The sequence below is a fragment of the Cryptomeria japonica genome, chromosome 11 (assembly GCF_030272615.1).
Source record: "Cryptomeria japonica chromosome 11, Sugi_1.0, whole genome shotgun sequence".
NCBI lineage: Eukaryota > Viridiplantae > Streptophyta > Pinopsida > Cupressales > Cupressaceae > Cryptomeria > Cryptomeria japonica.
The window spans coordinates 5,366,009-5,379,374 of NC_081415.1; the positions used below are offsets into that span (position 1 = coordinate 5,366,009).

The 13,366-nt window shown below is 36.7% G+C and overlaps 1 protein-coding gene across 7 annotated transcripts in view; it reads left to right on the forward strand.

Moving 5' to 3' along the window:
* Nucleotides 1-13,366, forward strand: part of LOC131036590 (protein CHROMATIN REMODELING 4) — a 65,861-nt gene that overhangs the window by 26,435 nt on the left and 26,060 nt on the right. For 6 of the 7 annotated variants that reach the window (XM_059213832.1, XM_057968486.2, XM_057968484.2 and 3 more), the window contains 4 exons: nt 4,860-4,961; nt 5,103-5,573; nt 9,614-9,688; nt 9,852-12,836. In XM_059213832.1, the coding sequence (XP_059069815.1) occupies nt 4,860-4,961; nt 5,103-5,573; nt 9,614-9,688; nt 9,852-12,836 (3,633 nt within the window). The remainder of the gene's footprint in view (nt 1-4,859; nt 4,962-5,102; nt 5,574-9,613; nt 9,689-9,851; nt 12,837-13,366) is intronic. The other variant, XM_057968488.2, reaches the window with a different exon arrangement.

Genomic DNA, 13,366 nt, shown 5'->3' on the forward strand with positions numbered 1-13,366 from the left:
AAACAATCTAATTAGGAGCTAATTCTGATTTTTGAGTTCCTATATTAATCTGAAAGGCTAATTCCAACATTTTTTAATTAATTATATTCGTAAAGCAAGGAGAATTGTCATTTTAGTAATGCTGAAACATAATTACATGTATGTTAAAGTTTAATTTTGCACCAGTCACTACTTTGAGGTCACACTACCACAGCATTTGTAAGAAAAATTATTAAATGCAAATGCCCTTCAATCATTGTTCATGCTAAGATCTATTTTCTTATGATGAAATTGAGAATCAAGAGACATACAAGTATTCTAAATATGTACAAGAGCTTGTGTTGACAATAATAAAAGAAAAATATCCTGGATTGTCTCTGATATCCTCTTACTGTCTCAAAAGTTAGATGTCCACTTTACTATTTCCATTGGCCTGGGCTTTTTTATCTATAGATTTGTGTTGAACCTGGACCTCATCAAAGACTATGGTCAATTTTAAGTGCTGAAATGAAGAGCTTATTAAGATATTCCATGTTATTAAACAATATAGTGAGAGCTCTATATAAAGAATTTACAAGAAACGATGTTTCTAAAAGAAACAATTGTAAACTGAAGCTGAAAATAGAAACTAACTAAAGACAACTAAGATGACTAAGAATGACTAAGACGACCATTAAAGAAACATTACAATATTCTAATACCCTCCCTTAATGGTCATTGTTCTAAGTTCTAACTATTCAGAGAAAAACAAAGAAGTGTGCCCCCTTCTTCTCAGAACATTCTGCGACATGAGCCTACCACTGACCCCGTCATTGAGATGAGCCTGCCACTGACCCTCCCAGAATATGGAGAACTTTTGGATAACACAAATTATCACAAATCATCCAACCTTACGTTGGGCAACAAAGTTGTCCCTCCTTGTAGCTAAAGACACCGAGAACAACTGCTTAAACCAAAACCATGATTTTGAGGAAAAAACGACAAACCCTCCAATGCTTTAGAAAAGCAGCCACAAACTTTTGCAAATAAGAACGACGCCCCAAAATAGAACTCAAGAAACCACGATTTTGAGGAAAAAATTGCCAAACCTAGAAACTGAAGATTACAAAGCATTGTTTTTTCGGAAAAAAAGGTAAAAACCCTAAGATAGGAACACCTGTACTAATGATTTTTGAGGATAAAATCAGGCAAAACCCAGAATCCCAAGTTAACATTGCGAATTACAGATGACCAGACATGATTTTTGAGGTGAAAAATCGATTAAAGCCGGACACAATTTTTGAGGTGAAAAATTGATCAAAACCCATAGACAAAAAACCCAAAAATCTGAGGCACAGATCAGAATACAAAACTTCGTTTTTGAGGAAACATGATAAAACCCAACAAAATTTTATAAGTATAAAAATTATTAAAACCCTCTCAGAATTTTTAAAGGGAAAAAATTATTAAATCCCATCAGAAAATTAAGGAAAATTTTTATAAAAGCCCACATTAATTTTTTTAAGGGACAAAATTATAAACCCAACAAATAATTTTTTGTGGACAAATTATAAAACCCATGATCTTGAAAATTTTGGAACCCTCAATTTTGAGGAAAATTGAAAAACCTTAGCCGGCAGAAACGTGAAATCCCCACCTGTAAAAATGATCTCCCATAGCAAAGAAATACAGTCAGAAATAACCCAAACAAAAAAAAACTCATCGCCAAAAGAAAAACACAGAAAAAAGACCCACCATCAAAATCGTGTTGCTGCCACGAATAGGAGCCCGTGAAGAATGGAAGGTCACCTGGCCGTAGAAGATACCATTTTCAACCTCTGAACATTCGACATGCAAAAAAACGCGCATCCAACAACAGACAAATCGCGGGTGCCAAAAAACATGAAAATCGCGTGAAAATGAGACGTATAAATCGCAGGCCATCAGTGCTAAGAATGCCGCGCATAGAAAAACCTCTTCGAGCAGGTGTGAAAAAACCATTTTCTCGAGCACCCAAATTGCAGAAACACGAAAATCGTGCACAGTCGCATCGCCATGAAAAAAGCCCTTTCATCGCAGAGGAAGTATAGATGACGCAAGTTCTTGAAAAAAACTTCCACGTGCTCGGTCAACATAAACGTGCGTAGAACTGACACCTATTGCGTCTACGGGAAAATGTGCCTTAAACCCTCGAACAGAGGCACAAAAAAAACGTCGGGCACAAAAATACTGAGAAACCCTTGATTTTGCCTTGCGAACCAGAAACACCATGAACGCACAAAGATCCTCATGAAAATAATATACCCTCGAAAACTCCAGCAAATTGATTAAAAATAGTTTTGAAAAAAAAATCCAGTTAGTGGCTGGCTCCACGAATTTTTATTAAAAAATTCTCCAAATCTTATGAAACCCCATCGACCTGCTCTGATACCATATTAAGATATTCCATGTTATTAAACAATATAGTGAGAGCCCTATAAAAAGAATTTACAAGAGACAACGTTTTTAAAAGAAACAATCGTAAACTGAAGCTGAAAATAGAAACCAACCAAAGACAACTAAGATGACGAAGAATGACTAAGATGACCATTAAAGAAACATTACGATATTCTAATAAAGCTTGTAGCTTTACATGCAAAATGATGTAGTTGCCTAGGATTTCTGTTGCCAGCTTTGAATTGCCTTAGATGATAGAGAGATTTGTCTTTAAGGCAGTGTGCCATGGGAATGTGTTATGATGTATGGCATGGTGGCCCGGCCTAGATGTCTGAAATTTCTTATGGATGCGTGGACAAGGATGAAATGTCACCTTGCGACTCTTGTGGAAAGAAGGGGATGCCCTCTCTATTTTTTCTGTCGTGACATTCTGCTGTCCCTTGATGATATGTCCCCTGACAGTAAATGCAGCAAGAAAATTCAGAAAGAAAATATAGGCACACACAAACAACTTAAACATAAAGGGGGGCTGGGTGGATAGGGGGGAGTTTTTACAAAGGTCCCCTATCCACCCCACTCAAATTAATCTCTCTTCATTTTTTCAAAAAGAGGAAAGAGATGAAATGAGTGAGAGGGTTGGGGGAGAGATTTTTTGTGCTTTGGAAGGTCCTATCATGGGAGTGGGATCTGATTACTGAGGTTTGAATGCAGTTCAATTTTCAGAGAGAGAGAGAGAGAGAGAGAATGCATGTTCATTCACGTACAGTTTAATTATAATATCAGTATTTGAATTTTCTGAGAGAGAGACAGAGATTTAGTTTCAGAGGTCCTGTTGTAGGAGCCAGATGAGTTGAGCGGTGTCCAATGATGATTCTAATTTCCAAACTTTCAATGAAGCTAAACTTTTTTCATTTTGGTGTTCTGATTTTCAATGTTAAATTTGTAACTTAAGACTTGGATGGTCATTTGGATCATATCAGTAGTTGAATTTCAGTATTGAATTTTCAGCCCTTCGTTGTTATCTACAAGTAATGTGGCAATGTCATAGGATGCTGGATTTTGGATATTACATTAAAAAACTTAAGCTTGATTTATTTTACTTGTGATTTGATTGTTATATATTTAGTAGCTGTTTTCTGGTTGTCTCCAGAATCTGGAAAGTTTTTTCCCTTCACTGAAAATTCATTTATCCATCCCTGGATTCCCTTGTGCCAGAAACGGAGAAACCTGGTAAAACATGGGTTAAAAATTTAAAGTTAGTTTAAATTTTTTTTTAATGGTCTTAAATGCATACACAATTTTGGACTTGCAACACAATCCTTCCAAATAAGATGTTGAGATGGTACATGGTGCGTCTCTGACTCTGCCTTTTAAACCCACATAAACAAATTTGTGCATGTATAGTTTGAATGAGTTTGAAATGGATTATGACAACATGGGCTGCTCCAAATTGAGCTACATGATTGTGAATAATCCACTTGATAGGATCTAGAAGCTATTAAATGCATGACGTAATGGCTGCAGCTTGGTTGAATTGATATTTTCTTAGAAGGATTTTAGATATTGTATTTTTAAACATTTAGCTTTGTTCTGTTGTGACTTGTGGCTTTCTTCATCATACATTCCCCCCCCCCCCTTCAAACAGTACACTGTGTAGCGATAGTTCTTATTTTTATGCTCCCAGTGTTTGCCATTTTCATGAATTTGCATTTTTTGGTTTAATTGCAATCTTCTGTACTAAATAGACGAAGATGGAATTTCATGCTTGTGGATGCAGTAATTTTCTCTTGTTTGTTTCTTGTAATTCTGTTTCTTTTTCATTGGCCCATCCAAGCCTAGGTTAGCCCTTTGGCAGCATTATCAGATTTTGCATTGCAAATCTATTTGTGGTTGATACTTATACAGACATCTAATGCTACAGATATGGCTAGTGGTTCTCTTGTGCTCTGTAGGTGGCTTCTTGTCTCCTGGATTGCATCCTGTTGTTTTCTGTTCCTAGGCTCTATATTTTTGTGTTTATCTTATTTGGTAAATTTCTTACTTATTTTTAATGAAAAATTTACAGCTTACCTTCTTCAGTTTTAGGGGGATGTTTTCTTTTTAGACATCCCCTCTTCTGATAACCTATAAGTTTATACTTCCACTGTCACATGGATTGACCCATGGACGTAATTATTTTTCTCTCTTACCATGTGCAGAACATGTGGTTAGATGATATGCTATTTATCACCGTGGCAATTTCAAAGTAACTTCTTTGAAAAATGAAGCATTCATCAATCTTGGAAGTTTCTTGTATTTTTCAAGCATTTCTGTAATTGTATATCACCTTTTTGATAAAAGAATGCACTATTTTAACATTATATGTACAGTTTGATAGACTTAGAAAAAGATTTTATATACCTATGATAATGGTTAACTGAAAATGTTGAATGCTGAATATTGTCGTTGATTTCTGTATTTTACAGTATTATTTTGAATGTGTTGTCTGCGATGCTGGTGGCAACTTGCTTTGCTGTGATCGCTGCCCTCGAACTTATCATCTACAGTGTCTTGACCCACCCCTTAAGGTATGCCATTGCGTGAGCATTTTTCTTGATCTTAGATTCTGAAGTTTTTCTCTAGGTCACAAAATGTTCTATTGGTTTCTAAAGGCAGTGTACTACCTATATCTAAACTAAAAAAATACTTTTTTCCTTCTTTCATCAAAGCGCACTCCACCTGGAAAGTGGCACTGCCCAGTTTGTCGTGAACAAATTGAAGAACCAAAAATCTTAAATCAGTCATCCACAGAATCAAAGCGATCAAGAGCTAATAAAAGTCACGAGGGATTAAAGACGAAGCCAATGGCTCTTCGTTCTCGTAAAGCTCAACCAAAAGAAGAGAATTCAAATTCTGGGAAGAAGATTGATGCTTCATGCAAGGAGGTTCCTGCCGAAAAGTCACGAAAAAGGAAAGATGAAAAGGATGAAAAGGATGATCGAAAGAAGAAAAAAAATGTAGAGGAAAATAGTGTTCCTGCAACTTGTAGCCAGTGTGGACTTGAGATGACTCTCTTAGATCATAAAGAAAGTAATGAAGGACTTTGTGACAAATGTAAAAAGAAAGATGGGGAGCCCACAGCTGTTCTTACAATGGAGGATCCTAATGTATTTCCACTCCCACTTGTGGAAGAGAACAAGGTATGCTACTCAATTTCAGACAGTTAGTTCAAGAGGCAAATGGGATGTACTGAAATTCTGAATACTTTTATTCCGAGCAATGCCAAATTGGAATTTGTGTATGATGTGTTAATGTTTAAAGTTGTACTTGACCTGCTAGTGTTTTTAAATGTGGTGTGTTACCCTTGGCACAATCAATGATTTTGTCAGTCTACTACATAACAAGAATTTTGTACATATTGTTGTACTGTATTTTACAGTTATTATGTTCTTTGTATGAGCTGCATGGAACAACCTGAAGAGTTAATTACATCTTTCTTTTTCCAATGAGTGAATCTACATTTAGGAGATGGGAGATGTATTCAAATGAGATAGTACAACAAGCCCCTGGGATCAAGGAGGCGCTTGAATTTCCTGAAAGGCATTGTACAAGTCCAAAGGTTCCAAGGAAAGGGTCTGAAGAGCCCATTGGAGGTGTCCAAAACACCCAAGGCAATTGGAACAGGAGAAAAGACATTGTGAATCCTAGTTATCAGTGAAAAATATCAGACTTGTTGTTCTGTGCTAGGCTCTAGTTATTATGATAAGCAATGGGTGAAGTTGCCAATTTTGGAAATTTCAAACAAGTTTTTTATCATCGTTAAAAGATAAGGAAATTAATAATGGAATTGTGTTCAAGGCAATGGAATGGTTCATTGCGACTTGAGGAGAGCATCACAGTTTTAGATGTATGTTGATAGTTCCTAAGGTTTCCCAATCTTGGTGTGTATTCCTTTTTATTTAGATTGTCCTGTGGTCACATTTTTCATATGATATATATTGTGTATTGGTGGAGCAAACAAACAGATGTAAAAATATATTTTCATAGTGATGGTAAATGGTGTAGATTTGCAGTGTCATGAAAGTAGGAGACAAGAATGAAATAACTTATCTTTTTGTATACAATGTAAATATTATTTATAAGGTTTGTGACAATTCCCCACTTCTTGACGTGCTTTACCATCAAACATAAGAATATAGGATTCCAAATCCTTCAAGGGTTGTTTTTCTCAAGCAACTTATTGACTGCCAATTGTTTCCACTTTATAAACATGGTAATCTTCCTGGAATGTAAAACCCTAGTACTGATGTCGATAATGGCTTCATATTCCAATACCAACCTTTCTTCTTCATCTGATATAGATAGCTCAGTTTGTAGTAAGCAAGCGTGCATTCATTTTTACTTCAAACAATATATGTGAAAGACATCATGGATTCATCCTTTGTTTGGCAGGTCCAAGCAGAGTAACTTAACTCATTTTCTTTCAAATTCAAAAAGGACCATAAAGCTTTGGTGATAACCACAGATTTTGACACTTCACATCTGATACAAAACCTTCTCAGCACCTCCAAGCATCTTTGTCATTGGATAATTCTGTAGTCACCCTCAGGACTGATGGCTCTCCTAGTAGCCTGTCCAAGCACGCCTTCTGTACCATCCTAATCTGTCACTGTTTCTTTTCCATTCTCCCAGTCTCCCCCCACAAAAGTAGTCCTTGTTTTATCTTCTGAGATGTCTACTCACAAAAATAAATGCATTTTAAAATGTAAATTGCAGATGTTATGATGACTAGATATTGCAATGTGTTTTGATTGTTACACCATCTTTTCCTAATTTTGTTCCCTTCTCTGATTCTCTTGACGACTTAGGTAACTTTATGCCTGTAATTGCTTTTGCAAGCTTGTCAGATTGTGGTAAATCTGAGTCACAGTTTTCCCCATCTCAAGATGCTCATATTAGAATTATAATTTTACCATGCAGGAGAGGCCAAGGCAATCAAAAGTATTTATACAGTTGAGTTTGGTGTATTGGTCTGTCGTTTATTTTTGAGCTTGCCTCTCAGTTGCATTGTTGGAATGGATATGCCTGATTTTCTGCCCTAGAACACCAATCTTTTAAATAAATTTCCATCATATTTCATTTCTATGATGGCCCATATTGATGCAGGCATCCAGCTCACGGTTTTATTTGTTCAAGGATTTTGGCCCTAGTTTGGGATCATTGACAGAGTCCATATGGGAGTGTTCAGAGTATCAAATTTTGTCCTATGTATTTTTTAAATGGACAGTCTGTAATGTCTTGTCCAAGCTGAGTTTGTCATTCAGTCCACTTCCTCATGAAAGTATCTCCAGGTTTACTTTCTATACGCACAAACTTGGATCCTTAAGTTTACTTGTAGTAGCTAATAATATGAAAGTAGATCAATTGACAAAAGTCACAAAACAATATGAAGTCACAGAGAGAAATAATTTTTTTTGTTAATGTCCATGAATAACCAAAATTAGATCAAAGAAGTGGAATGTACGGAAGGTACATTAGTGAGTACTGGGGCAGAAGAGCCCTAGCCATGAAGCAAAAAGAATGGAAAAGTGAGAATAGCTGGAACACGGGTGAGCCTAAAAAGAGTAATCCCCAAACTAGTACAATTCTAAATAGAAGAGTTGGAGGAGAACCCCACAAAGCATCAGATACAAAAGAAAATCCGTCTGCTTGGGAATCAAAACCCACAGGTGTCAGTGCTCATTTCTCTGTTGAATGAGTCAACCATGTTATCCTCTATTACTGTAGGAGTACAACTGCCAAGTTTGAGAATGCTTCTCAAAAAAAGTCCAGGGCTAAGGGTACTGGGCTGGACAACTCTAGTAGACAAAGGATTCCACTTAGCACCTCCTAACATTCAAAGCAGCAGAACTGGAAGTAAAAGGAAAAAAACTGTGACATGAGCTTTCCCCTGAGATCGTGGAAGAGGGGTTTGAGAGTCTTCCCAATGTTGAGAAGAGATAGAGCCATGATAATTACTAATTAGAGTAAGAACAGAGGTGTGAGTCTTAGATGTAGTAGATCACATTAATGAGCAATGCCTTATTAAATACCTTCAACACTTCTGCTTCTCAAAAAAATCCAGGGCTAAGAGTTCTGGGCTGGACAATTCTAGGAGAGAAATGATTCCACTTAGTACCTCCTAACATTCAAAGCAGCGGAACTGGAAGTAATATAGAAAAAGCTGTGACATGAGGTTCCCCCTGAGATCGTGGAAGAATGGTATGAGAGGGTCCCTAGTGTTAAGAAGAGATAGAGCCACGACCATTAAACTGCAAGCAGAGGTGTCAAGGAGTCTTAGATGTGGTAGATCACATCAATGAGCAATGCCTTATTAATGCCGAGAAGCATTCTGCAATGGCAGCAAGGCGTGGAGTGTAATGTTGTGAGTATGTTAATGTTAACTTCTATCTTTTAGTTAAATTTGACAATCATTCACATGTCAAAATATTAATCTTAATTACAAACATAATATTTCAAAATGAACACTGTATAAAATAAAATATACCCTCATCAAAATCATAAGTTTTAGATAGATATATAAATAAAAAATAAAAAATAGATATTTAAAAAAGAATTCTACCATTTCATATTAAATAACTAATTCAATTAAAATATTTTTTAATAAATTTTATTTTCAATGATTTTTTTAATAATTACAAGAAATTTAAAATTTAAAATGTTGTATTAGGAAAAATATTAATTTTTTTTAAGTAAAGATAATAAAGTAAAATAAAATAATTTTAAGGTAAATACAATAGTTCCAATTGATATCTCTCGGATGTATTTAAGATATCTATACTAGTTAATTACAGTTCCTTTTTCTACTGATTTCTTATATAGTGATTGGACCAAGTGCAATAATTGAACTATTATATTGTGAAATATAATTTTGAAATTTAAAATTTGAGTTTAACATTTAATTGTAATGAAATTTGATTTATCATGAGTCAGTCGTGTATTATTAGCTGGCAGCAATTTTATCGATGCATTTAAAAATTCATTTTTATGGTTTCATATTGTACCTTGTGTACCTCACATTTCAAATGGCTGAGCTTCATTTGAAGGGTTTGGTTATGCTGGCTCCTAGTTATGGTTTTCTATTGATGGTGCTATATTATTTTGTAACCCATGATAGAATATGCACGAGGATAGGTATTGGCAGACTAATAGTGGATATTGTGCTTACTTTTTCATACAGAATCCCCCAATGGAGATTGGGTTCAGTTCTAAATGTGAAGCAGATGAACTGAAGGCTCCAGAAGATATGTTGCAGGTATTTTTCAAATTCCATTGTTTTGTTTTGAATCCACGTATTGAATTTGGTTGTTGTATTTAATAATTTTTGTGCAGACCTCTAAGCTTCAGATGATAATTAATAATTGGTCTTTTGATGCCACTTGGGATAACTGATTAAAGTTATTATTGAATTGCAAAAGGTTGATCGTGTTCTAGGATGCCGTATCCAAGATCAAGTGGTTGTACCTTCAGTTTCGGAAATATCAGTGCAAATGCAATTGCCTCCTTTAATTGTGCACAGCAAAAGCAGTTCTCTAGCTGCAACAGATGGGTTGTCCACACTGACTTCTGACAAATCTTTCCCTGACCACAACACAGCTAGGTCAGGGTCCTGTAATTTAAACATTTCAGGAGTCGTCTCAAAGAATCGTGGCAGAGAGTATTGTGATGTATCAACTAATGATCAAGGAAATGTGTTGCTTAAAAATAAAATTTCTGATACCAAGAGTAAGAAACGTAGAAAAAAGGAAGCATCTGGAGGAAAAATTTTGCAAATAGAGGAGAGCTCTGGCACCAGCTCCGGTGTCAGAGAAAAATCTACTCACTCAAGCTCATATACTAAACCAGTGATCACATCCAGACAGAGTGCATGTGCCATAGATATGACAAACAATGGGACCGCTGAATCTTTACTAGAAACCAATCCAGCTTCAAAAGGTTCTTTGAAAATTGAAGAAAGGCTTGAGAATTTTTTGCTACCTCCAGATATAAAGCTTCAGTCAAGTAAAGATATTGTAAATCACCAGGATTCCAAAAATGACATAGGGCCCATGGAGATGCAGAATGACACCAGAGACTCATTAAGGGCACCCTGTTGTGTAAATAAGTCAGGTGAACATGGAGAAGCTGGTGGTGAAAGGAAGGAAACAGATGCAACTAACCACTATTCAGTATCTCAAACAAATCAATCGGTATGTAGAAAATTGCCTTCCACTGTGCAAGTGGAGAATTTTGAATTGGAATTTTTGGTCAAGTGGGTGGGAAAATCTCATATCCATAATGAATGGATTTGTGAATCAAGACTGAAGACACTTGCAAAGCGAAAGCTTGACAACTATAAAGCAAAATATGGGACTGTACCAATGAATATCTGTCAGGAAAAGTGGTGTCAACCGCAACGAATTGTGGCTCGTTGTGATGTGCAAGGAGGTGTTTCAGAGGCTTTCATTAAGTGGTGTGGCTTGCCTTATGATGAATGCACTTGGGAGCATTTAGATGAGCCTGTGATTGCAAGAGCTGAACATTTGATCTCTTATTTTGAAGAATTTGAGAAGAAGGCATTAGCTGAAGATGAATGTGGAGATGCTTCTGGAGGTATTGACTCTGCTACTAAGAAAACACAGAGACCGAGTGAAATTGAACCACTTACAGAACAGCCCAGTGAACTGAAGGGAGGTTCCTTGTTTCCTCATCAACTGGAAGCATTGAATTGGCTGAGGAAATGCTGGCAGAAGTTAAAAAATGTTATCTTAGCTGATGAAATGGGCCTTGGGAAAACTATTTCTGCATGTGCTTTCATTTCATCAATATATAAGGAATTCAAGGCAAAATCCCCATGCTTGGTTTTGGTTCCATTGTCAACTATGCCAAATTGGCTTGCGGAGTTTTCTTTATGGGCTCCTCATCTAAATGTGGTTGAATATCATGGAAGTGCAAAAGCAAGAGCTGCAATTCGACAATATGAGTGGCATGCTGGTTCTGCTAAAGGGCTAGGTAAACAGCAGAAGGCATACAAGTTCAATGTAATGTTGACGACTTATGAAATGGTAATTGCTGATTCCAGTCATCTTCGGGGAGTACCTTGGGAGGTGTTAATTGTTGATGAAGGGCATCGCCTGAAAAATGCAGGAAGTAAGCTTTTTACATTGCTGAATACATTCTCATTTGGCCACCGTGTACTCTTGACTGGTACCCCCTTGCAAAATAATCTTGGTGAAATGTACAACTTATTGAATTTCTTGCAACCAGATACTTTCCCATCATTATCTGCATTTGAAGAAAAGTTTACTGATCTCACCACTGCTGAAAAAGTTGAAGAGTTGAAGAAACTTGTTGCACCTCATATGCTTAGAAGGCTTAAGAAAGATGCTATGCGAAATATTCCCCCCAAGACTGAGCGTATAGTTCCCATGGAACTCAGTTCTGTACAAGCCGAATATTATCGTGCAATGCTTACAAAGAATTATCAGATTCTGCGTAATATTGGAAGAGGTGGAGTCCAGCAGTCAATGCTTAATATTGTCATGCAATTGCGGAAGGTCTGTAATCATCCATATCTCATACCAGGTACTGAACCAGAGACTGGATCTGCAGAGTTTCTGCAAGAAATGCGCATAAAGGCATCGGGTAAACTGACATTATTACATTCTATGCTTAAAATCTTGAAAAGGCAAGGCCATCGTGTTCTCATATTTTCACAAATGACAAAGCTGCTTGATATTCTGGAGGACTATCTTACTTTTGAGTTTGGGCAGTATTCCTACGAACGGGTAGATGGATCAGTGTCTGTGGGGGAACGCCAAACAGCTATTGCACGTTTTAATCAGGACAAGTCACGTTTTGTTTTTCTCTTATCAACTCGCTCTTGTGGGCTTGGGATCAATCTGGCTACTGCTGATACTGTAATTATTTATGACTCTGATTTCAATCCGCATGCTGATATACAGGCGATGAACCGTGCCCACCGCATTGGGCAGTCAAGCAGGCTTCTGGTTTATAGACTTGTTGTACGTGCAAGTGTAGAAGAGCGAATCTTGCAACTTGCAAAGAAAAAGCTAATGTTGGATCATCTTTTTGTTAATAAGTCAGGTTCTCAAAAGGAAATAGAAGACATCCTGCGGTGGGGCACTGAAGAGCTTTTCCAAGATTCTGGTGATGCTACTAATAAAATTGCACATGATGGCACAAGCCATTTAGAAGGTACCAATGAAGTGGAACAAAGGCAGAAAAGAAAAGTTGGTGGTTTGGGGGATGTCTATGAGGACAAGTGTCATACTGATGGGTATTCAAAAATTGTTTGGGATGATGCCGCAATTGCACGTTTGCTGGATCGTTCAGACCTTAATGGTGGGAGCTCTGAAGCAATAGAGGGAGAGTCTGAAACAGACGTACTAGGATCATTGAAGGTGATTTTTAATTCCTATTTGATTTTATAACAGTTCACATTGTGTTACATGGTCTTTCTATATATTTTGCCCTATGCTGTATTCTTACTAAAAGATTCTTCCCGATAGATTCTATAGCAGAAACGCATATTGAATGATATCCAATTGAAGAGTTTCACTTGGGCATACTTATGTTATGTTTGTGTGCACCTTTGCAACAAAGCCCTTGATAAACTTTGAAACCTATGTGATTTGAGCAAAAAAAAAAAAAAGGTTCCATGGGGCTGACACCAATGAGAGATCCTCTACACAGGTGTGAGGATGTCTAGCATTTCTGTTCTACTTCAAGGTATATAGCTTGATCTATTCTAAAAGAGTTACACTCTGCAAACTAAAAGGAGGGTGGTAATTGTGAAAAGCCGATTCAGATCTTTTCCAGAGGAAAGACATTGCAATGAAACAAAATTTTCTACTTTGTTTTCCATGGTTTTTAATCATGCAAGATTGCTCCTTTACAATGCAAAGGCCCCACAAAAAAACTTGCTATATTA